The following is a 25,897-nucleotide window of genomic DNA, read 5'->3' on the forward strand; positions in this document are numbered from 1 at the left end:
CGGTAAATGAACAACATAGAAAAGACGCAGGAAAGTAGTTGCATGGCTCGCTAGGTGACCACTGCGCAGTATAAGCTCATTGTAGCAGGAGTAATGTATAAGAGTCATGTGCCACGAGTGATGCAAATATAAACTTATATATGTATATGGTATCATTGTTTTTCTGCTGATTTTTACCTGAAATGTATTATAAAACGGTTTTATGTAAGTAAAGGTTACACCTATTTTTTGTTAAATACAACTGCTCAATATGTATTAACACTTGAAATTTCTGTCGTCATGAACGTGTTAATACTTAAAGAATTTACTAAATCTACATAAGCAAAACAATTTTTCATTCCGGTTTTAAAAATACGTGTATTTACTTTTAACTTACAAATTATATGTTTACAAATAATTAATAATAAAGAATAGTTATTGGTAGAATAAATGAGCTGGGTTTCATCAAAGAATAAAAAATGGTATTAAAAAGTAATGTAAACCTTGATGTGTAGGAGTTATGTATAAATTATAATAATGTAAGTATTTTTTCTTTAGGTTAGAAAACTTTTTATGGTAAAGTAAAGTAATTGTAACAGATTAAATGTCCACATATTAACATTGCAATCATTGTGTTTGGCAAAGTGGTAATGATTACTAGTTGCTAATAAGGAGAGCCTAACATTTCAACGAATATTCGTTAGTCCTTCCTTAAACAATAGACAGCACACCTTGTATAATATTTGAAGATTGAACAATTGTATTATATTCTGAGTAGAATAATTATGCAACAAACATTATCTGTTGTGCTTTCTGTAGACTCTACCATATCACATTTATACTTAGACCATTAAGGAATGTTCACGTTTTGCTCAAGTTAAAATTAACTGCTACTTATCATCTTCTATAACATTATAACATTATCTGTAGACTGTCTCTTTTGTTACTTTGGCTGACAAGAATAAGTTAGTGATTATATTTTTTTGAATACTTTCTCCCTCACATATTATCTTAATTCAAATTAGGTTTTGAATTTAACAATTTGCGTTGATGGTAATTTCATACCACAGAGGTAGGACTTCTAACCTTGGACAGAATAAACTTAAGTATCATCACTCGCTTTATTAAAGGTGGCGTATTTATCTAAGAGTTCATTTTAATTTTTAATCCCTGATTTTTGTTGTTCCCCATATTTAATAGTAATGAAAAATCCTATAGTTATTTTGTTCAACATTTTCAGTAAATAATTAGGTAGTTATCAGTCATAATTTTCTAAAATTAATTTTTTGTAAGCGGTCATAAAATTAATTAATGAGATATAATAGCACAGTGTCGTTGTATGCATCAAGTGTTCTATGTTTGTAACATATAATGCTGGTTAATGTCGTGTTACCTCTTCATTCTCTAACTGGTCAATTAAATTATCTTGGCAAAATATGGAACTAAAGGGAGAAAGTACCAACATTTAGTTTATCCTTATGGCATAGTTATAATACTCTATTTTATTCTTATTCTTTAAATGATCTGAATGTATCAGTGGATTAACACTCACTGCATGTTCACTTACATTCTTCTATAGTGTTTATAAACTGTTGCAAGTTCATATCTACACTGTTTGGTTCTGTGTATTGCGTAGAACCATTAGTGAGCTAGCATGAGCATGATGTATACTCTGTCTTTGTTCAACTGTTTCCTGTTCTTGCAGCACACAATTTTAAAGCTTTCCGTTTTGTAAGAATAATCGTGAAAATGTATTTTGACTCTTCAAGTGTTGTATTTATTGAGTGTCACAATCAGGAATTTCTTTAACTGTTTTGAATGTGTAACACAAAAGGATGATATTGACAAGTGTGAATTTAAGTTGATTTTAAAATGCCTTATTTTTATTAAAAACGACATTTGAATTCTTGAGATGATTTTAAATTTTGTAACTTGATGATTTTTACATGACTGTTCTCTTACCATTCAGTGCATTAAACAGTGTTGCGCAAACATATCTGGTTCTTATTTACACCTAAAATAATGGTTTTACTTCACACTTTAAGTGCCAAGTTTTGAACAGTGTTGTTACAGGCTACTGCCGGGTTTGTTTGCCTGGCTCAGAGCAGCTCCATAGTCAGCACAAATGTAGCGTGTTTCTCACCCGCAGATCAACTTTAGTGATATTGTCATTTACTAAACTGCCATCAGAATCTCGAATCATCATGTCAGGTTGTGGTTTATAAATTGAGTCCGCATCCTGAGCAACACTGCTGAATGCCTAACTCACAACAACGACAAATCTATAATTGATAAAACTTTCTTATCATCATTACAACTAATTCCTGCCATACCAACTAAATCACAACCAAAATAGGAAGTGAAAAAATAAATAAAAACTTACAGTATCAACTTCAAAAACAAAATTGAACAAAACTAGAAAATAATAACATTCTGTTTTTAAAGTTCAGGTAAAACCTCACCAATGTGCTTCTGTGAGAGTTCCTTAGTTGACTGCCAGACTGTAGTAGCAATAAAACTGCTCTACTGTGGGTAGTAGTTCAAATAAACAATACTAGAGGCCAATGTGTATTATCTTACAGCTCTCAGGCTCATGTAGCAAGGCAGCTGTTTTAAACATGTTAACACGACGGACGCGGTAGTTAAGGAGTTAATTATTTTACCATCAGACACATGATGTGTGGAAGACTTCCAAAGTATGTAATAAAACAATCTAGGTTTTTTTATAATTCTATTACAAGACTTCAAAATATTTTTAGGAATAAATATGTGTTTCATGACCTGATTAAATGAGAAATGATGACAACATTTAATGTCATGGCAATATTAAAATATTTGTAAAAGTTGAAATTCCAAAACTTTTGATTTAAGCGTAATAATTGTATAGATAGCCAAAAGAATGGTTCTTATCACATTTTTCTGTAAATTATTTTTCAAAAATTTCATTCAAGATGGCAGCAGTTTCAAAAGTAAAAAATTTTTATCTCGGCTATTAGATCACATACATTGAAGTTTGAACCATTAAGATACTTATGTAACTTTAAAACAATTTTTTCCCAAAAGTTTTTTATACTGACTTAAAAATGAGCCATTCAAGTTTTTGAAAGGAAATAGTTATATCTCAGCTAAGTCCCACACAATAAAAATGAGAAGTTTTAATTCTTAAATCATTTATAACTTTTGTTTGCATGCGGTAAGTTTTCTAATAAGATTTCAAGTTGGCCGCTTTACAAATTTTCAAGTACACAACTTACACATAGCAAATAATATTAAATTTATGTTAATTAATATTGAAATCTTAATGTTTACAATATTACAATAAATTTTACTTAAAATTTTACGTTTATTGTACAGGGTGGGGGGCAGACTCCCTGATTTGAAGGGTTAATTGTATAAAAATATCCAATAAAAAAGGTTTTTATTTCTGAAAACTACATATAATTCCATTTAATTTTAATTCGATTTTGAAAGTGATATCGTCCAGGTGACAACCTTGACGAGCGATGCACACATTGTTGGAAACGCTCAACACATTTTGAGCTTTTGTTGTTCATAAAAGTTTTCAAAAACTCTTTCCAGCATAGCTGGCTTTATTCCAGCGATGACATCAGCAATTGCTTCCATAAGGGCTTCCAATGTCCTTGGTCAAACTTTATAAACTTCAGAATTAAGGTAAATCCAAAGAAAACAATCACATGGGCTCAAATCAGGGGCCATGGAACATCCCCTCGCAGTGAGATCAGGCAGCCGAAAAACTGTTCGTGCAGGATTTGGCGTGAACAACGAGCAGTATGAGCCATGGCACCATCCTGTTGAAACCAAAAGGCTTCCATACAATTTTTCTCACCATACTCTTCCATTTTAGGGAATAAAAAGTTCTCCAACATCTCACAGTAGCGCACAGAGTTCACAGTAACAGTTGCACCTTCAGATTAAAAAAAGTAAGGACCAATAATGCCTATGGAGGATACAACGCACCAAACTGTCACTCATGGTGAATGAAGAGGTGTTTGGTGAAGAGTGTGTAGGTTTTCAGCTGCCCAATACCGAAAGTTTTGCTTATTTACCGAGCCGGAGAGGTGGAAATAGGCTTCACGGCTAGACCACAGAATAGCGCCAGCTTGCAAAGATGCTAACATTGCATTGCAAGCACCTGTACATTTCCCCCAGTCTTCTGAGCCCAATTCTTGAACAACTATCATCTTATAGGGGTGTAAGTAAAGGTCACAATGTAAAATTCACCGTACCGTTCTGGTCGATATTCCAAAAGCAGCAGCATATATCCGCTCAGAGCGTGATGGGGATTGTTCAATAGACGGTCTCACTGCCACAATGTTTTCCGGTGTTCTCACACTCTTTGGTCGCCCACCTGGTTTTCTAGGAAGTGTAGATCCTGTCACCCGTACATTTGTAATCCATTTCTTTATGGTTTTAGCATCAGGAATACTGTCATGACAAGTCAAACCAAACCGCCTACGAAATACCCTCTGCATCATCACTACACAATCGTTGTTTTCAAAAACGTTTCTATGACATAACCACTATGCTCACCAGTCCACTGCATGGTGACAACTAAAATGGCGTCTTCCCCCCACCAAACGCCACTACTCCCACTCCACTAACTGACCTGCGCGCTCTTCGGTGACCAAATGAAACTAGGGAGTCCATCCTGCCTCACCCTGTGTTGAAAGCTCGAATATCACTCTTTTTAATTATAACATTAACATTTAAATTATAATTTTAATCAACATTCAGAGTGTTTGATGATTATGTATATTACACAAATACAATAAAAATTAACACTGTGTAGTTTTAAACAGAAAACTTGATGCGTATGAATTAAAATTGCAGTGTTATTTACATTCAATAAATAACATTATGATTGTAGAAAAATATTTGCTTTGAGCAACTAATTAAACTATAAAGAAATGTAAATTTGACAAATAAAGTGTTTGTTATTCATACTTACTGGTCAAGAGGCTGAAAAAAGAGTTTTTAACAGCAAAAGATTTGTATCCCGGCTATTACACCATATAAATTTAAATTTGAACATTCAGATACTAATGTAACTTAAAACAATTTTTTCCCAATATTTCAATATTAAATTGAAATCTACCAGGAGAGAGGACAGTATTTGATAGCAGCTTCTTCTAACAAAAGTAAACCAATTTGCAGTATGATCAATTGTGAGAGAGCTGCGAGGAAGAGTAGTGAAGAAATCTCATGGGAACTGAATATTTCAGGAGAAGCAGTTGGAGATATTGCTTGAATAACAGATCATTTTAATACTTACTTTATGACTACAGCTGAAAAGACCTTGAAAGGTCAATTCCTTAATAATTAACATAGAAGTTACCCATTGTATATTCATAAAGTTTACTTTTACTTTCTCATCTACTTCTCAAAAAGAAGTAAAAGATGTCATTAAAAAAAGAAATTGTCTTCTTCAGCTGGGGTAGATGACATCTCTTCTAGGCTGCGGAGGCTCTGTAAAGGTGCATTGTGTGATCCTATGGTAGACGTCATTAATAAGTATTTATGACAAGGTGTTTTTTTCTCATAATTTAAACATGTCCAAAGACTATCTGTTAATAAACAGGGGGAGAAAGATGGTGTGGGGATTTGTAGCTCCAGACTAATTTCTCTAATTCCATCTATCTAAAAAATAACTGAGAAAATTGTGATAACCAAATTTTCACAAAATGGAGCTATCCAGTTACTACCTAAAGAGGACACTGGTTTTATTAGTGGGAAATGTTCCATAACTGGACTGGTGGATTTAGTAGAGCATATCATAGACAACATTGAAAATAGAAACACTGTCACCAGTGCCTTTCTAGGTCTTAGCAAGCCATTTCACTGCCTCAGCCACAACCGCATTTATAAGCTATATAGCCTAGGAATTAGAAGTACACCTGTCAAGTGGTTTAGGAGTTATTTGGAAGAAATAAATCTGATTGTTGAAGTCAAGGAAACATTCCAGAGAACGATCAAGACTGCAACATCTGATCCATTGAACATAACAAGAGGAGTTCCACAGGGGTCCATGTTGGCACCATTTCTATTCATTCTCTTCACCTTGTATCTTCTAAAATATCTTAAAGCCTATTGTTGACCAGTTACACAATACACACTGACAATACAGCTCTACTTACCACCAGAAATACAGCTGAAAATCTGGAGATTACAACCTTCATTTCAGTTAGCAAAATTCAGGAATACTGTATTAAAATTATCTTGTTTTTAATGAAGGTAAATCTAAACCAATGACCTTAGGATAATACAAGAATGTATGTCAGGATCACCTAACCTTACATTGACTGGATCGACATAACAATATTGGATGACCATTAGCCTAACGTGGAATGCTCATGTCTCCACATATTGAGAACTGCAATTATTATATTAAAAAGGTTGAAGACTGCTGATACTGCTAAAGCTACTGTGATAGCCAACTCTCTTTTTGAATGCAGTTCTTGCCATGGCATAATGCTATAGAGTGGTTCATCAAGTATTAATCTCCAAAGTTTTCATCCTGCAGAAGAGCACCTTAAGAACAAAGGCAGGATTACAACCTTGAGGTAGTTGTAGAAAAACGTACAAAAGTTTTAAAATTTACACACCAATTTAGATTTTTTTATGTCTTATTTTACTGCTGACCTAACACTGTATTAATATGTAAGACACTATTGAATGTCTCAATGAAATTGTTAATAGAGAATATTGACCATTGAATATTGTTATTCAAACTTAAACTAGAAATTACCTGCGGCTTTACGTGCATTTGCAAAATTGAGGTCTGTAGCCTTCTTAGTGTAAGGATGTAATATGATGGACCGCCAATTATATTTTTCAAACGGTAGATGTATATTATGTAATAATTAGATCAGTGTTCGTTGTTAAGAAGATCAGAGGTTGAGCATAATTGCAACTGCGTGTTCTTGTATAAATAACTATGGATCCGGATATAATATAAATTAATAGTATAGGAATAGAAGACTGTTGAGGTTACTTAGCTAAAATGATACAAGTATTGTTATTCAAGCTGTTTATTAATTTATGTTAATTAGAGTAATGGTGTTCTTCCACAGACAGCAAGTACATCTTTTGAACGTTTAAAAGATCAAGGCTAATTTCCTACCATAGAACAGGCAAAAACAAATCAACCATGTTACACAATCAGTTCCATTTGAATATGGGATTGAAGTAAATGAGCTGTGGTAATTATAAATATTGGCTCAAATAACATTTAGTATATAATATAAAAGCCTTAAGAAATCAAAAACCAAACACCAAGCAATTCTCCAACATAAATGTTGATCTAATCTACTGTTAAGATTCCCTCCGTTGGTCAGTTCTGCTGATACCTCCAGGTCGTAGGAATGGAGCAGTGTTGAGCTTGCTGGCTATATTACTGTTGTTAAAGATTTCTCGATAGCCCTAGTGGGAAAAAAAATCTATTAGTCTCTGTAATAATAATTTGTTAAATGTAATAATCTCCATACACAAAAATAATATAAAATGGGGAACATCTCACATACGTCAAGTTTTGATGTATTTATTGACTGCTTTCACTTTTAAAACTTTTATAGGCATTTTTATAAGTGCATTGGTAGTTCTGTTTTGATAAATTAAAATCTGCTTGCTGATATCAGTCATGTGAATTGATAATCTTCAATGACACATTTATATATTGTGTGCAGGTAAAAAGCTCACATGTTAGTACAAGTTGTTAATTTATTATTAAAAAACTATCCTTTAATATTTTTATTGAATTTCCAAGCAAAATAAGGTAAAATATACACATTACATTTATTCGGGATTTTCATACAAAACTCTAAACATTTTTAAATTTGTACACATATTTGAACATTTGTACATGTGCGTGTAAATGTATTGGCAGGATTGAACATGTCATTAGAAAAGTATGAATTCTTCTTTATAAATCCTCAAAACAAATTCACTCATTGAGAACTAAAGATGACATTATGTCTTTCAATTGTTTTTGACAGAATACTTCTAGATAGTGGTATATATTTGTCCTATAAAACAGTCATATCATTATTATTATTGTTGGTTTCTGACAGACTAGATGACATTATATTTTTTAGAGTCTTTGAAAACACATGATGACCATTCAGAAAAGAATTTACATTTGGAAATTACTTCAGGAGGAACTAATTTATTATATTTCTATGCCAAATTATTAAGCTACAGTTCTATGTAGTCTTCAGAGACACAACATTAACACCTTCAATACGACACGAGGCATTTACTGACTTTAGAGCAGGTGTAATGTGCATCCACCTCATTCAAAGTGTTAAGACTTGAATTATCTTTTCAACCCCATTGTCATAGAAGTCTACTATCCATGACTATTCAAACCTTTGATACCCATTTGGCATAAAACTGCTAACAGGCAGTTTTAGAGGCACATTCTCACTCAGTAAACCCTTGTCATAGAAGTCTACTATCCATGACTATCCAAACCTTTGATACCCATTTGGCATAAAACTGCTAACAGGCAGTTTTAGAGGCACATTCTCACTCAGTAAACCCTTGTCATAGAAGTCTACTATCCATGACTATTCAAACCTTTGATACCCATTTGGCATAAAACTGCTAACAGGCAGTTTTAGAGGCACATTCTCACTCAGTAAACCCTTGTCATAGAAGTCTACTATCCATGACTATCCAAACCTTTGATACCCATTTGGCATAAAACTGCTAACAGGCAGTTTTAGAGGCACATTCTCACTCAGTAAACCCTTGTCATAGAAGTCTACTATCCATGACTATCCAAACCTTTGATACCCATTTGGCATAAAACTGCTAACAGGCAGTTTTAGAGGCACATTCTCACTCAGTAAACCCTTGTCATAGAAGTCTACTATCCATGACTATTCAAACCTTTGATACCCATTTGGCATAAAACTGCTAACAGGCAGTTTTAGAGGCACATTCTCACTCAGTAAACCCCTTACAATTTTTGTTATACATTTGCAGATAATATAGTAGTAATGTTATCTTATAATTTAACAAAGTAATATTATGTGGATAGAGATAATTTATTTCATAACTAGAGCTATATATGTTAGTTATTTGTACCATTATTTAATTACTGGATCTTTTATGATTATTAAAGTTTACATAGAGATAGTAAATGCTACTTAGTATAAAAGATGTAAGATGTAAAAGATTGTCAAATTCTAGGCCAACAATAATAACAATAGTTACTAGTAGTAATTTATAAGTATTTATCAATAAAATACATACTCAGAGATGAGTAACTATAAGTGGTTTTGTTTTTATAAATGTTTTTGAGCATTTTTAGATATATTTGTTACAACTACTAAAGGCTATTAGGCCTTCAAGTTTGACAGCTAAATGACTTAATAGGAAATCGTATGACCTAAAATGGGTGTTGAAGGATAACTAAAAAAGAATATGTAAAGAAAATTGGATAATTTGATAGTAAATTAAGATGGAGAAATTGTGAGAAGAGTGTGTTATGAATCAACTGAAACAAAACAATAGAGTTTGTTCAGTAAGAATGTCAAAACATCTCTCTGTTTAGATTGTAGTTTTTGGAAAATTATGCTTTTAATAAATTAATTGTACTTATCTAGCTGCATTTGGAGTTTTTTTTAGTGTGAATATTTATTATAACTGAGCATTCAATTGACTATAAATTTGAGACTTTTTGTTAAATAACACTTGCAAATCTAAAAGCAGTTGAATGTAAATGAATTATATCTTTAAAACAAGACATTTATCAAGTATCTGGAAACAATAAATAAATATGGAAGTAGCAGTTCAAGATTCATCATTGCTCAAGTAAGAAAAAATGATGAGTGTCAGTTCATATAGTCAGCTCTTAAAGTCCACGTGTAGTCTATGAATTGTCAGAATCAACTCAAACCCATATAAGGCAAAAATAACACAAAATTCTTGCACAATACATTACCTAAAAGTTTTCAAGGACAAAACCAAATGTCTCCTTACTGTACAGTACACAGGCAAAGGACTTCATACAGGGAAATACCTGAAATCACTAAAGTGAGGTGATCTTACCACAGAATTCAGCATATTTATTATTTCCCTATCTCCTGATCGAAGTAACATTTTTCAAAGTAGAATCCAAGATGTTTTCAAAGAATATTTACATATTTCAGTACACATTTAAAAATTCTTATTGATTTATATAAGTTTATATGTGTTTATATATATATATATATATATATATATAATCCAAATTTTAATGTATATATAATATATACATTAAAATTAGGATTCAGTAATTTAATTTTATTTTATATTATCACAATAGATTATTATTTATAAACTAAACTTTAGAGGTTTGGACTGAATAGGCTCGTGTTATTTTTTAACTTTAACAATTGGTACGGTTCACATTGACTCAGGCTATACACAGGGCAAGCCTCAAGCCAAAAACAACTCAGAGTCTTCCAAGACTGTTTTTGCTTTGCTACGTCAGTCACTGATAGTTGAAATAAGTCTACTATAGAGGTCTTGCACTATACCATTGTCACTTTGTTAAATACAATATTAATCCCTTTATAAAATATGAAACTGATAAATCTGACATTAAAATCTAGCAAATAATTTATTATTATATAAGTTTAATTTTCAAAATTAATTTCAACAAATAATATTGTTTATTATAAAAATATATGATTAGTTAAATTTTATGAAATAATACTAATTTTAGGTTTTTTATTTAGGAAATAGGGTAATTTTGAAAAATAAAAAAACAAACAGTTATTTTAGTAATTACAATATTGTTCAATAGATGTGTACTTCTTTAATAATTTACTGATTGTGTGAAATTTTATCGCTAACAATTGAAAATAAAATTGTGTAAAGCAGATTAAAAATTCTAGTGAAAACTCTAATAAGAATCCTGTTTTGATAAAATCACCTCTTAGTTTAAATCACACAGTATATGTACAGCATTTTTTAATGACATATATACATTCTTTTTTATGTACAAGGATATAGGGAAAACAGTATATAATATTCTACCAAATGGTATAGATATTTTGGGCTTTGTAAGATTTAAAAATAGTCTATGTCTATATTTTTAACAGCTACCAACACATGAACTTGATTTTTATAAACTTTTATTTTATATCCATATACACATAGGAATATTATATATTTCAGTCTTCATATGTGTAAGAAATACATAAAATATTAGTATTCCTAATGCAGTTGATGATAATACAAATTTAATAAAGGTTGCTAAACTTTATATTTGAATGCCTCTTGCTACAAACAACTCAATGATTGACTTCAGAAGTTTGAATTCAAGGCTTAAAATTCTTTCACCACTCAATTTGTCAACGTCTTGGAACAACAAAAGTGTCAGTCAAAATGTTTGGCAAGCATCCCCTAGTGTTTGCCAGCCATCCCGTGTCTAAAGCTCTAGAACCTTCTTGGTCGGCATTATGACATCAATTGCTTTACAATTAACTGAGGATTCGTATTAATAACCTTGAAAACCTTATTACTTCCTATTCAATAACTGATTGTACTTTAAATAACTGATTACAGGATTGAAATAAATTTTGCAAGGAAGGGAAAGCTGATCTTCTTTTGACCTTACTTTGCCCACATATAAAAACCATAACTTTGCAGGGGGTACTTATAACCAAAGCGTGGAGGAGAGCTGAAACAGTTCATTGTGAACAGTGCTGAAAAAAGAACACTGATCTTTGCAGTACATGAACCCACACTTAGGCCGAAGTCTGATGCCCTTTACTGTGCAACCACCAGTATCCCAACTAAAGTAAATAAGAAATAAAAAAAATTACAATTTTTTTTGTATCAATGCAACCAGCATTTTTTAACTATATCTGAAAAACACGATAGGATAAGACTTTTTATGAAATTATTGGTATTTAGAATGAATTGAAGTAACTTTCTAGACCTTTTATATTCTAAACCGCAAAGAAAGTACAATAAATTAATATCCTGGTGATGAGAGAAATTTTAACATGGGCCCAAAACTGTTATTGACTACAACGTTTTCAGTTCTCAGCCCTTCAAACATTACCCCCTCAAATCTTCAAATGACTACTCTGAGTGACTACACATTGGTATATGTTCCATATACTTACTTACCATGGCATAGTAAATTTAATCTATTTACAGTGTCCTTGCTTCTATAACAAATGTTTCTGTGTAAACAACAGACTAGTCCAAAAACAAAAATTCTGGAACAGACAACTCTTTAGCTGTAAAGATATTTAAAGTGTATAAACACAATAGTTTTAACTTTGGAGACTACAATGTCCTCATTAAATGTTTTCAAACAAAAAATATCAAGCTATGAAACAGAAAATAATCATATTCAAAAAAATATAGCAATACATGTATTGTGGGGAAATATACAAAATTATCAAGCAACAAGTCATATGTTGATAGCTGAGAAAGACACACTTGAGTCTACTAAAAACTGAATAACAACATCATGAAATTTACAGGACATACAATTCAAACAATAGAATGTTCATGCTTTTCATGAGCATAAATTAAAAAATACTGTACCAAATGAAGTGTTTACCTTGGAAGGAATTCAAAACAGGACTGACTTGAACTTTCTGCTGAAGTAGTCCTTGGTGTGCTCAGCTCGGTATGTGTGAGCAACTTTGTACGAGTGGTGTTTCTCCTCCTTGTAGGGGATGTAATAGGCATACTCGGATGGGCTGGGCTTGATGGTATAGGTACGCAGCGCTCGCTCTGCCCAGGTCTGTGCCCGTGGCACGTCCCTGCTCAACCCGTGCTGTCTGCGGTCCAGGAAGTCAATGACGTCATCGTAGTAGTTGTGTCTGTAGTCGTAAATGTAATGGTAGTTGAGGAATGTAGGCCGAATCCAGTGTCTGAACACTAGCTTCCTTCTAGGCTCCTGTACAAAGTTTTGGAAAAATACAGAATCCACAAAATCACAGAAAAATACAGAGGGTGTCATCATTCTATAAAATTTATATTATGGGTTGTGTGATTTTCTTGTATATTCTAATTAGGAAGATACCATAAGAAATTTCTTTGTTCTTGTTACAGGTTTGATTGCTTATTATGCCAACCAAACTTAGGAAATAAACTTAATGAGAATATGTAGTGAAATTAACTACCCGATTGTACCATCAAAAGTAAGTTGTTCCAGTTCTTAATTCTAATACCTTTGGAGGGAAAGAAGTATCCAGTTAGTTGGTTAGAAGAGTACATATTTTACAGCATGTTCCTACAAGTATTCATTAAAGACCTAGTATGTAATGTTTTATAGGATTTTCCTGCTAAAACATTTAGCATAATCAGTTTTAAATATTATTAACATAGAATTAACTCCCTTAAAATAAGACATGACTGCCTATCCACCCTCATGCTACAAACTTTCAATATTTAACTTCAAAATTAACTAGTAATACAATTGAACCCTTTCAATCTCAATCTCTCTTTTTTTGGGCCGGAACTTCAGCTATATTTTATTAAAAATATCATCAATGGTGGAAATTTACACTTTTCCCTCCATGGAATGCAATTGAACATTAGTAAAGCCGGTCTGTGTGCAGGATATCTGAAGAATGAAATGAACTAAGGAGTTTAAATTATGCACGAAACTTTAGCAAAGCATGTTACATGACACTTGGTGTGACATACTCCTAACTTGTTTTTTTATGGATCTTTATTTTTCTCTTTTTAAATTGCTTCTTTTGTATCTACTTTGTATTGTACATTTAAACTACATTTTTTAATAATGCAAAAAATTCATCAAATTTTCGTATTTAAATTTCTACATTTTCAACATTTGTGAATAGCTCAAATGTTTAGGTCTATAACGAAACATTTCTAGTTAGTACACCTAAAATTGAATTATTAACAGATGATATAAAAGCATGTTAACAAAAGCATCTCTTTTTATTTATAAATGTAGAATATTGCAAAAGTGATAGTCAGAAGATAAAGAATGTAAGATGGTACCTCATACCACTCGGCAGGTATCCTATCAAAGATAAATCAAAGTACTGTATACTAGTAACAATCCTTGGCTTTTAGCCCTATTAATACAAACAAAAGTATAAATACTTTATTTATACAAATTTATTAGAAAGAAGATTCCCAATTAATAATCTAACAATAATGCATTCTGTTCTATAATCATTAACATAATTCAAGTAAAGCATTGCACGTACATAAAGGACTTACTAGGAAGTAATAAAACTAAGGCATCTTTGTAAATCACAAAAAACCACCTTATGAATTACCAGAAGACAAATACCAGCATTACTTCCCAATGTTCATGTAAACTTATAGCCTTCACAACTGTGGGATTTCATAATCCCATTTGCATATAAATGAAAAGAACAAGAACTGTTTATGGTTAATTTATAAATGGGGAGTATGATTAACTCTGAAACCAAGTGAAGTAATCAATCAGTACTTCAGTTGGTGAAGGTGATCAACTAAAGAATCAGCCAAATAAAAACTAATGTGAAGCCTGTAGTTTAGTAAGAAATTGTACGGTAGTGTTCTGTGTAAAAATCAAGCGTTTGCCTGGACGAATTCAAAACAGGACTGACCTGAATTTTGTGCTGAAATAGCCCTTGGTGTGCTCAGCTCGATATGTGTGAGCAACTTTGTACGAGTGATGTTTCTTTCCCTTGTAGGGGATGTAGAAATGTGTGATGAGGAATGTTACTTCTTCAATTTGAACTGTAGTACAGTAGTATCGAGACTTGTATTTTATTATGTTGACTATTGGAGAAACTATTAACTCATTTTAACCATAAAGTTATTCTATATTGCAACTAATAATTTTTTACCCAAGAAGTATTTTTAGTAAGTTTTACAACAACGCTTGATTTATAAGAATATTACAAAAACACATCAATGCACGGCTAAAGCTGACTCATTGCACCAAACAAAACTTGTACCAAACTTTTGAACCATTAAAAAAAAGTTCTTTTACTAGTAACCAAGTGATATAGTGGAAGATTAAATAATTTTTATAAAGATCTTGTACAAAACTCTTGATATGCTAGAAACCCCATTTTTTATTACCTAACTATTACAATATTACAGTATTATTTGAAACAAATAGTAAGTATAACTTAGTATTTATTAGTCTTTTTGAAGCTTATTTTCCACTTGCCACCAGTATGTGTCAGATCAAACTTTGCATGATCAACAAATTGAGCAATTATAGAGTTGGCAACAAAATAAGTTGAGGAGAGGAAAAATTATGATTAGGTAAATCATGTTGTAAAGTAAGAAGGTATATAGAACACATCCACACACACACACAAAACACACACACTTAAGATTTTTCATTCTACTTTAGGGGAACATTTATAGAGTTTACTTAAAAGTTTTTTTAATGTTGCTCAAAATTAGACAAAATTCTATCTAAATCTGTAATTTTTTCACTCATTTTTGCTTTAAAAAGTATGCTTCTATTACATTAGAAATTATGTGTGAACTAGCGAATAGGATTAGAATAATATTTTTTTTGTCTGAAAGAAATAATTATTTTTAATTAATAGGGAGGTACAAATTACTTACAACAACCTCATTGTAGTCCCTGACATACGCTTGGGCCATGGTCCGTCGATCTGCTGTCGGAGGCAACTGACTCCCGCCATATCTTTAACACCTGCTCCCACAATACTTTGCCAAGTATTTCCATACTGGTTACTTCATCTTTTTACATGAATCATCTTTGACAGCTTTGAAAAGTTGTCAATTAATTCTCCTCCTACTTTTGTTGAACTGGAACCTCAAAACTTTCTTGCTCTCTATTAGATTTAGCATTTGACAAACAAGATGTAATGTTTAGCAGCTATTACATTCAAGTACATTTTATTTTGTAATTAATAATTCAAGTCTTTTTTTGTAATAGTAAGTGACATCATGACTTGGTTTGCAAAGGACTTCTCAATTAGTGAGCAAGTGCCAATGACTCCAAGCAGTACGCACTGGCTGCTAAATCAATTTGTCATTTCTTCTATTTAAAAATAAATATTAGTTTCGTAAATAAAAAAATTAATAAAACCATTAATAACAAAAGCAAAGCAACTTATTTTAAGTTGTTGAACAGTACTATAAAATGTTCACACAGTTGCAAAAAATTGGTATGCTTGTAAATACTTCTAAACTTGTTAAAAAAAAAAAAACAATGTAGGTATTCAGGGAGCTGATATTTTTACTAATATAAATGTTATTTGCACTGAACAAAAAATTCCTTTTGATACAATAGTATGAATTACAGGTAGTATTTAGCCTTCTTGTGAAGTCCCAGCTGGTACTAACTTCACAAGTACTTTGTATGTTGCTCTTGTCAAGTTATTAGTTTGTTGAAGATTTAAATATCTGCTTGGTATACTTAAGATTATTGGATACGCGCAAATCATACTTTTTGGCTGTAAGACTCTGATGGTTTATTCTGTGGTAGAAATAAAAATAGCAAATCAGCTAATCTTGAGTTGGCGGGCAGTAGGAAGGGTTTAAAATTAAATATTAGTGGCTTATTTCATATCTTAGCCGTTATTAGAAAATTGTAAGTAAATTTGGTTATACACCTCTTCAGAGGCAATTATTGCTTTTCCCAAATAATTGGTACATGTATAAGTGGCTGCTGAGAAAAAAACCTGTCTCTGTGATTCTTGGATAGTAGACTGACTTTGAATTACTGTGTAAATTCTCTTTTTAAAACATAATTGTGACACACATTGTTATAAAAATAAAGAAAGAATTGAAACTTACTTTTTTCTTGTACTTTGGGTTTGTTAATTCCAAAAATCATTAATGATTTCCTTGCTGATATGGTAACCTTTATCACAAATTTCAAATCAATCATGTTTCTTCTAGAATTCTTTTTCTATTTACCTCTAGGTCTAGGCTTATTAGAACAATTTGATATCTAATAATGTTTAATAGATTTTAGATTATGGATTTCATTCCAATCAGAATCCAGTTCCTTCCTAATTTTATTTGGTTTGACACTTATTTGTATTGACCACAACTTTCACTAATGGACTTAATTGTTATAAAAGTGTTCTTAAGCAGTCTTCAGTTCACTAAGAAAAAAAATTGGAACTGTGTTAATGCAAAATGTATCAACTAGTTATCACCAGCATACAGCATTTGCTTTGTACAGTTTAGTCATTCGTTCAGTCAATTTAAGTGATTGAGTGTCAGTTACATGCTTTGGATGCAACTACTGTGCTATTTGTAGCATATGTGATTTTTGTGCTTTTCAGCTACAAGAAAGCTAAATTTTCGTAATCTCATATTACCAAATAACTTTTCTTCTGTTATAATTGTCAAGTAATAACTAATTTGAGTAAATCTAACTGTAAAAGGTGCAAGTTTCACTATGAGTTAAACTTAAACCATTATAAACTAAAAATTATATTTCCTTTAAAAACATGATAACTACTGAGTTTATGCTTTTAAAACATTAAGTTTTCTTTGTTTTCTTGTAATGTTTGAGGATACTCAGTTGAATCTACATAACCTTTATCCTCCTTGTATGGTGTTTACAAAGAGTTACCTCTATCACTATCTTGATTTTTTTTTATAAACCATGGCTTTTTTGGAACTTGATGATTAAGTCATTTTGATGATAAGCAAGCTTTCATTCAACTCCAGAAATTAACTGTTTTAACATTTTCTTGTATGATGTTTTCCAAAGATTTCATTTCTCTACGGACATTCAATAGTTTTAAATTGTTTCCTGAAAAACTCTCCTCAACCTGAACTATAATTGCTTATTCAAATCAAAAGTTAGCTACTGTATAGTAATCTGAGGTTTCTGCAGTGCTCGCTCATTCAATAGGATTATCTACATCCAAAAGAGAGCATTAAGGGTTGTCTGGTAGATATCTCTACAGCCTCCAACCGTAGGCTGTGGAGTTCTTCCAATCAAGTGGTACTCTCACCCTGGCAAGTCTTCTCATTTATCTGACATTAGTTCATATTTTTTAAATAAATCTATCTTATCAGTCACCTTTTTAAACACACAACACTAGACACAATAAAAGTCTCTTGGTTGATCGATTCCGTTTTCCTTGTCTCGACATTCAGTTTTCTTCTTTGGACCTAAGCTTTTCAAATCCTTTCCTCTTAATTAAAAAAATGCAAACAATTTTAAAAGTTTCTTAATTGGGAGAGCTTTTTAAGGCCTTCAGGAGGCACTTGAGGAACAAACGACCTGAGGTCAGCAGGTTGATATTACCTTTCAAGCTAAAACAAATGTATATTGTACAATTGCTTATATCATTATTAATATTATTATTATAATACATACAGAGTGAGTGGCTCTTGGTGTGACAAAATTTTTTGGGTTATAATGCAATGTAAATGTGATACAATGGCGGTTATAAAAAAGTCTAACTCCAAAAATTAGGTCTGAAATGAATTATTTTCAGTTTTTCTAAAACAACCTGTGTTTTTGTACATAAATCTGATATTTCTCAGCAACATATAGACATATGTGAGCAAACTACACCATTTTTAGATTTTCCGTTAAATTTTCAATTTGAAAAAGTTATCGGTTCAAACGGTAAGAAAAAGAAAATTAAGCTTCAAATCGATTCAAATGGCAAAGTTGCTAAGTTTCAGAAAAACTTAAAAATATCATTGAAACCCCATCTTTTACCACACCCTGTACACAAGAATGTGTCAAGTGATATTAAAAACTTTGCCTTTTAATAGGCTTTAAAATGGTATGCCATATGACCATAGTTAAGTATTCGGTTACGTACTTTTATCGGTTTGAATATTAAAAAAACATGCAAGCTACAAAAAGATTAAAACAGTTTAATAACAACTGTACTTAATTTTTATGTTTTATAAAACTGCCTCATAAAGCAAGGAATTGAAGATTACAAAAAAGTAAAGCAGTTTAAAATAATTTGTGGATGTTAGTTATGGATTAATGGTCACATCATTTATCAATGTTTTTAATTCCTTATCTTATCACTTTCACCAGTATTGTACATTCATTCCTTATCTTGTTTTTGTAAGACCAGTGCCCACATGAATTACTTCTACCTCCAATAAACTATTTTTCTGCTCAATTTAGTCAAGTGTAGGCTGCCATGGAGTTCACTACTCGAGAATACGCTGATATGCACTTTATTTACGGGTTTTGTGATGGAAATGCGCTTGCTGCCCAAAGAGAGTATCAAGCTCGCTACTCTGATCGCTGACTTCCCAGTCATTCTGTGTTCTCAAGACTCCATCAAACGTCTTGTGGAGGAGGTACAGTTCACAAAAGACCCTAACGAAGTAGGACACATTGTTCATGATGTAGAATTAGATGATGTAGTTCTAAATTCAGTTCGGAATGATCCAGAAGTTTAGTAGTAGACAACTTGCTAGAGCCGTAGGTGTATCACAATGGAAGGTTTTTGGACATTTTGCATAAGAATAAGTTCCATCCATACCATTTTACGCCTGTTCAAGGTCTGAAAGTAACTGATTATGCTCCTAGAGTACAAATCTGTCGTTGGTTGCTAAACAGAGACATAGAGCAGCGTCATCTTTTTTGAAAAATCCTTTGGACTGATGAGTCATTGTTTTACAAGAGCAGGAATTTTCAATTGTCATAATATGCACCACTGTGATCAACAAAAACCCACACCGGACAAGGAAACAATCCTTTCAAAACGCGCTTTAGTATTAATGTTTGGTGTGGAGTCTTAGGCGACCAATTGATTGGCCCTCACATATTTGATGGAAGTGTAAATGGAACAAACTACTTAGATTTTTTTGCAACACGACCTACCTAACCTTCTAGATGGTTTGAACAATGTTGAAAGAGACGAGCTTATATTCCAGCAGGATGGAGCCCCTCCACATTTTAATGCAACAGTATGTCAATGGCTGACTGATAAACTATCCCGAGTGGATTGGACGTGGGGGAAACTGTCGCATGGCCTGCCCAATCTCCCGACCTTACACCTATAGACTTTTTTGTGTAGGGTTTTTTTAAGCAGGAAGTTTATTCCACCCCAGTAAACTCAGAAGAAGAATTACGAGGCAGAATTGGTCTGGCTGCTCAAAGGCTTCGGGAAAAACTGTCTTTTAAAATGACCATAGGAGCAATGAGGGAGAAAGCGAGCAAGAGCTTATGTGAGAAAAGAAAGGTCGCCATTTTGAGAATGAACTGCAATGATTTTACTTTTAATGTTTTGTGTTCATGAGGTATTCTCATTTTCATTTACCTTATTGATAATTGATTAAAGTTCCATTATTAAATATATTTACTAATGCCCAAAAATTATGTTTACTATACCGTCCTATGACTACTCAGTGTTTTTAATATCACTTGACACATTCTTGTGTACAGGGTGTGTGGTAAAAAGATGGGGTTCAATGATATTTCAGTTTTTCTAAAACTTAGCAACTTTGCCATTTGAATCGATTTTGAAGCTTAATTTTCTTTTCTTACCGTTTGAACCGATAACTTTTTCAAATTGAAAATTTAACGGAAAATCTAAAAATGATGTAGTTTGCTCACATATATCTATACATTGCTGAGAAATATCAGATTTACTGACAAAAACAAGGGTTTTTTAGAAAAACTGAAAATAATTCATTTCAGACCTAATTTTTGGAGTTAGACTTTTTTATAACCGCCATTGTATCACATTTACATTGCATTATAACCCAAAAAATTTTGTTACACCAAGAGCCACTCACCCTGTATTTTTAATTTAAAGACTTTTACAAAAAAAAGCTGTAAAGTTCCAACTGTATCAATAAAGATGTTTGAAGTGACCACTTCCTTAGCTGTTAATGTAAATATTTCCAAAGGAAAGGCATAGTGAAACAGAACAAAATACCAGAATACATGATCAAAACTGGGTTATGACAGCAATTACTTACTATCATCTAAAATTCATCCCAAATATATTAAATACTGAACTGATAATTCTACCACATTCTTCAGTCCTGTTTGACTAACCTTAATATTGAATTCATAGCACTTCACTTATACAGATCCTTTTTTGAACCACAAACCACAATTTTTTCATTATGGGCAATATGTTGATTATTTATTGTTACAAGAATTATTTATATCACAAAACGTCTGATCATAGAGATATGTGCAACTTATAAAAAATATTTTGTTTACAATTAATTCTTCTTAGTGCCAATCTAAGGAAAGTATAAATTGAGTTGATACAACCAAACAGTACCTTAGGGGGAGGAGGTGGTGGGAGTTCAGCTGGGGCCGGTGCAGGTGCAGGTGCAGGCGCTTCAGCTACTTCAACAGGTGCGGCGTCTGCCATTTCTGGAACATAATCTTAATTACTTGCTATAATAATAAATACTGATACTACATTACTGAAACTTTTAACTTTATATAATAATAACTTGTTTATTATTTTAATAGTGTATTTATTTGTGAAAGGCTGTTTATGTTAATTGATAATCTTGACCTAAACTGATCAGTTATGAATAATGTCTCAAATATAAAATATAGTGTTGTATATATCTCTTCAGTAAAATTATTTGCTAAAGTCTAAGAACCAGATTGATACATGTAAGTTTGCCAAATTTCGTAATAACAAAATCTTTGTTTACTTTCCAACCATAGGCACTTAATATTATTCCTGAAAACTGTCAGAAAGAATGAATTTGATTCAGTGGAAAAGATAAAACTACTTATTCTCAATTCAGTCTACAAATTGTGAGCATATGAGTAGTTAATATTTAGTTTTCCTCCAGTAATTAAACATTTGTAAGAGAAGAAAAACATTTTATAAACAACCTTGTGCTATTTACTTTTGCTTGTATACCTTGAAAACACCTTAAGTCTCTGCAGATACTCCCTAACAGAATAATATGTCCTCTGTGTGAAGTGATCTTTTAAAAGTATTTTGAATCTTCTGAAGTTTTTTTTCTTTTATTTGTTTTGGACAACAATAAATGTTAAAGTCTTAGGTAAGTATAATGTATAGCATTAGCAAAATAGGGAGTGTAGCTGAAGGGCCAGGAAGTCGTCTCACACACACTCATGAGCGCAGATAGTTTGGGCCTCCCTGGCACCTGCTGTTTACTGTCCCGGGTTACTCAGTAACACCCTAGACACATGAATAAGCAATACTCTGTACCAATATCAGTGTATTATATGTTGGTTGGTCTCATTTTCTTGTTATGAGTTTACAGTCTCTATGTACTAATCGCTTTACAAATACAAATTACAAATAACAAAAATCTGGGTTTGATTGGGAAAGTGTACTAGGCAACTAACAGGATGTAAATGTGGCAGCACCTAATCCCCTGCACTTGTGGTGTATGTGTGTGTGTGCTGCACTCCTTATTTGCTAATATGAGTACTATAATCCTCGCTCAAAGAGGCTGAGCCAAAGTGCAGTGTATTAGAAACAAGAATTTATTGAAGTGGTGCACCAGACCATCTGAGCCACTGTGGTTGATTCAGCTAAGTAAAGTAGTTTCAAAAATGTAAATACAAAGCAGAATGAAAACAGTGTGAAAGTAGAATGTATTCTTTTTACTCTCTGTTAATCTCAACCTCCCTTCTTAAAACAAGTAAATATTTTGATATTTCATACTGAAACCAAATTTCATATTTTATTTTAAAATCACATCAGTGTATAAAAACAAATTCTTTAGGGCCAATAAAAAATTTTGCTTTTATACCTTGTTGATAATGACCAATATAATAGGGCTATGTTTGGGGTGGTGGTTGGTGGTGCCTGTGGGAGGACGGTATAAATTGTTGAATAAGTTTACATTGTTACAACTTGATTTGATTAAAAATTTTATTAACTGAATATATTTAATTATATAATGTATTGTGTTTTGTATTAATGTTGATTCAGTACCTACCACTTAATTTAAAATGTCTTTTCCACTTGTTTCGTAATGTTCAAAATTTGGAAGTAAATGTTGTAAGTAATCTTTATATTACTTGCATATTATCTTGAGGTTCAGTGGAAAAGAGGGCGAAAGCAACCATACATATGCCTAAAAAATAGACATATTTAATTTTTACTTCTAATTTCATGATATCATACAATACAGATTATTATTAGTGGCTTAAAAGACATAAAATGCAAATAAGAAGTTAGAAAAAATGTATCAGGTTTAGTTATGTATATGATTTGATTGTATTTTAGTAATGTATTTTCTATCCATACCAAAGAATAATAAGGAATATACAGCTTTATATTACTAACCAATAACAAATACTATTTTAAGTTAGTTAAACCTAACTATCTCTTTGATGATTTATTTTCCCAAGTGTAGTTAGCAAGATAATAATTGGTGAACCGCATTTATGTACTATTGGATAAAATATTTTAAAATGTATGGCTTAAAAGCATGTAAACTTGTTGATAAGCAATTATTTGTTTATATTTATATTCGTTTTTGTAAAATAATTTTACTGATTCCATTTTTATCTTCTAAAATCAATAATTTAATATTTTTAAAGAGTGGAGATTTCTTCGTTATAAGTAAAATATGTATCAGTAGACGTAGGAACATTTGTAGAATATCAAAACACATACAAGCTATATCCAAGTTCTTAAGATGTTTTCTTCCAGAAAATTAAAAAGTCATCAATCATGTGATAAGTGAATTTTAATAAAATGAGACCTTTTTCAAGTTTTTTCGTTCAATATTTTAGCTGCTAAAGAGACACAATCAAACTAACAACATGATCAAATATTCAAAAATGAACAAAAACCCAAAAATAAATTAATTTTATATTGATTTTGTTATGAATAACCATATATTAAAGTGAGGGAAGAAGCATATTTTTAAAACTTATAAACATGTTTCAGTGTTCAGTTTAGAAATGAAAACCATATATTCAAATACTTTAATTAGAAAATAATAGAACAAATTTAATCATAGCATTGAATCTAGTTTTATTAAATTTAATCTTTCTTAATGTGTATTAAAAAAATATTTCGGTAATAAATATTTTGTTTAAATATTTAGTTAATAATTGAAATGCCAAATGGTTATGATTTAGTAGATTGAAATGACAGTAGACTCACCTGTACGAAGTGCGAAGCACTGTGTTGTGAGGACAGGGAACTGACGGGGTGTTCTCACACCAACTAGTTTAAACACTCTATGCCAAGGCTGTGTCCTATCTCTCTGAATCAAGACCTTGCACTATCAACGTCAGTCCCCTCCAACGGCTACGAATGGTGATAGAAATGCAGGCTTGGGCTAATTAGAGCTTGGCTCATGACTGACAGCTTGGACCGATCCTTGAAGGTCACTATTTAACACACTTCTCACTCTGATTCCTATTTTTAAAAAACAATTGGAACAAAACAACTGCCTTCTCTTCCTATGTCGACGTTGATGAAGTGTTTCAATCGCTTCTACTTCATTTAATTAGCTGGCGCCTGAATAGTTTCCCTTTGTTTGCGTTTTCTAAATATACTTTGTAATGGAAAGTTGTTAGAACTTCATAACAATTGTCTTTAAAAAAATGCATAGCATGTCCAATTATTAAATTAACAACATTAAATTTTCAATTTTGGAAAATTAAATGCATATACATTAAGGTATTTAAAATTTGTAATCTATAACAGTACCATACCAAAAAATCCTGTGGACATAAACTACGATTATAACACCAATCAGGAAATAATGTATTAACCAATTTTTAGGGATGTATCAACCCCTTTCAGTAAATTCTTCCAATTTCTTATGTTTTTGTCCTAGTTAGAGATTCATGAAACTAAATAAATAAGTCTTTATTTGTCATTTGGATTTTTACAATCATTGACAATGTCATAATACAGCCATTAGGCGATGTCAAAAGAAGAACAATTTAAACAAAATAATAACTTAATCAACTTAAAAAAACTATAAAATGTAGGTAGGTATGAGCTGAAAGAATTCATAGAAACATTGATTTCTAAGAGAATTGAGAAAAATGTCTGGAAAAGTCTCAATTTGTGGTATCTATAACCATGTCTTGTTTAAAGAATAATCTAGTTATTTATTACAGATTAATTACTAGTTACTTCAGTCATATTAAAGAGCAAATTAAAACATCTGTACACATATAATATTTGTTATATAAATAAATTTGTTCGGTTATTAATTGCATCAATAAATGTTAGATTGTCAGATAAAATCTAAATCAGTATTATAAATAAATTGATTGTCCATCATGATTCCTTCAAGAGAAGAATGTACGTATGGTACACCATACACAGAAGCATTTGTAGAATGTGAAAGCACACACAAGATACATACAAGTTCTTAAGATGTTTTTTCCAAAGAATAAAAAAAGTTAATCACCCATATCTACAGAATGTTTTTTCTTACAGTCATTTTCTTAGTATTATCTTCTTCGTGGTTTTTTACTTCAAAGGATTTCTCACTTTAAAGTGTTAGGTTATTAAACATATTTACTCATGTATATAATGGTTTTCTTTCAAACATATATATTAATAGTATACAGCATGTCTGGTGTTGTATACGTCCATGTAACTTATTTTATGAATATTTGGTCACACAGTATAGAAATGGTTTCCAAGATGTATACGAAAATGTTACACAGAAGTTATTTGATTTGACTCTTCCAGGATAAATTTTCAAGCATGACACCCAGTTTGATTTTATCACATGCTGCGAGATTGAGCATTCAAATACTGAAATAATTTTACTCCCAAATGATATCTGCTTGGTCTTAATTTCAGTGAGAATGAGGTGATTTTTCATAGGAGGTCTTTTGTCATTTTCAAACCAATATTAGTTTTAAACACAGCACCATTTTGCTGTTTCTTTCTAGATATTTAAGAAATTCATTAATGAATAGCACAAACAAATGTGGTCCTTATATTCAGTAAAGTGAGTAAATTGCAGCTCTAATTATTGTTTCATG

The 25,897-nt window shown here is 31.6% G+C and overlaps 1 protein-coding gene across 3 annotated transcripts; it reads right to left on the minus strand.

Annotated features, from left to right (window-relative positions):
* Positions 1–7,012: 7,012 nt before the first annotated feature.
* Positions 7,013–24,203, minus strand: LOC124361208 (flightin). Of its 3 annotated transcripts, none has more exons than XM_046815251.1 (4): positions 24,045–24,203; positions 21,210–21,304; positions 12,597–12,910; positions 7,013–7,419 (listed from the first exon to the last, which is right to left on the minus strand). In XM_046815251.1, exons 2-4 carry the CDS (start codon positions 21,300–21,302, stop codon positions 7,386–7,388), a joined length of 441 nt encoding a protein of 146 aa, XP_046671207.1. In that variant the 5' UTR covers positions 21,303–21,304; positions 24,045–24,203; the 3' UTR covers positions 7,013–7,385. The 3 variants fall into 3 exon arrangements, with proteins under 3 accessions (XP_046671207.1, XP_046671212.1, XP_046671217.1); XM_046815256.1 differs by having other exon boundaries at positions 12,569–12,910; XM_046815261.1 differs by lacking the exons at positions 21,210–21,304; positions 24,045–24,203 and adding an exon at positions 15,565–15,657.
* Positions 24,204–25,897: the final 1,694 nt, after the last annotated feature.

This window comes from Homalodisca vitripennis, chromosome 1, assembly GCF_021130785.1.
Source record: "Homalodisca vitripennis isolate AUS2020 chromosome 1, UT_GWSS_2.1, whole genome shotgun sequence".
NCBI classification, from domain to species: Eukaryota; Metazoa; Arthropoda; class Insecta; order Hemiptera; family Cicadellidae; genus Homalodisca; species Homalodisca vitripennis.

Coding starts and splice junctions, on each gene's coding strand:
- LOC124361208 (XM_046815251.1), bottom strand. CDS start 21,302: ATGGCAGACGCCGCACCTGTTGAAGTAGCTGAAGCGCCTGCACCTGCA. Junction 12,911..21,209: donor CACCACCTCCTCCCCCTAAG/GTACTGTTTGGT, acceptor AACTTTGTACAG/GAGCCTAGAAGGAAGCTAGT. Junction 7,420..12,596: donor TACTTCAGCAGAAAGTTCAA/GTCAGTCCTGTT, acceptor TTTTCCCACTAG/GGCTATCGAGAAATCTTTAA.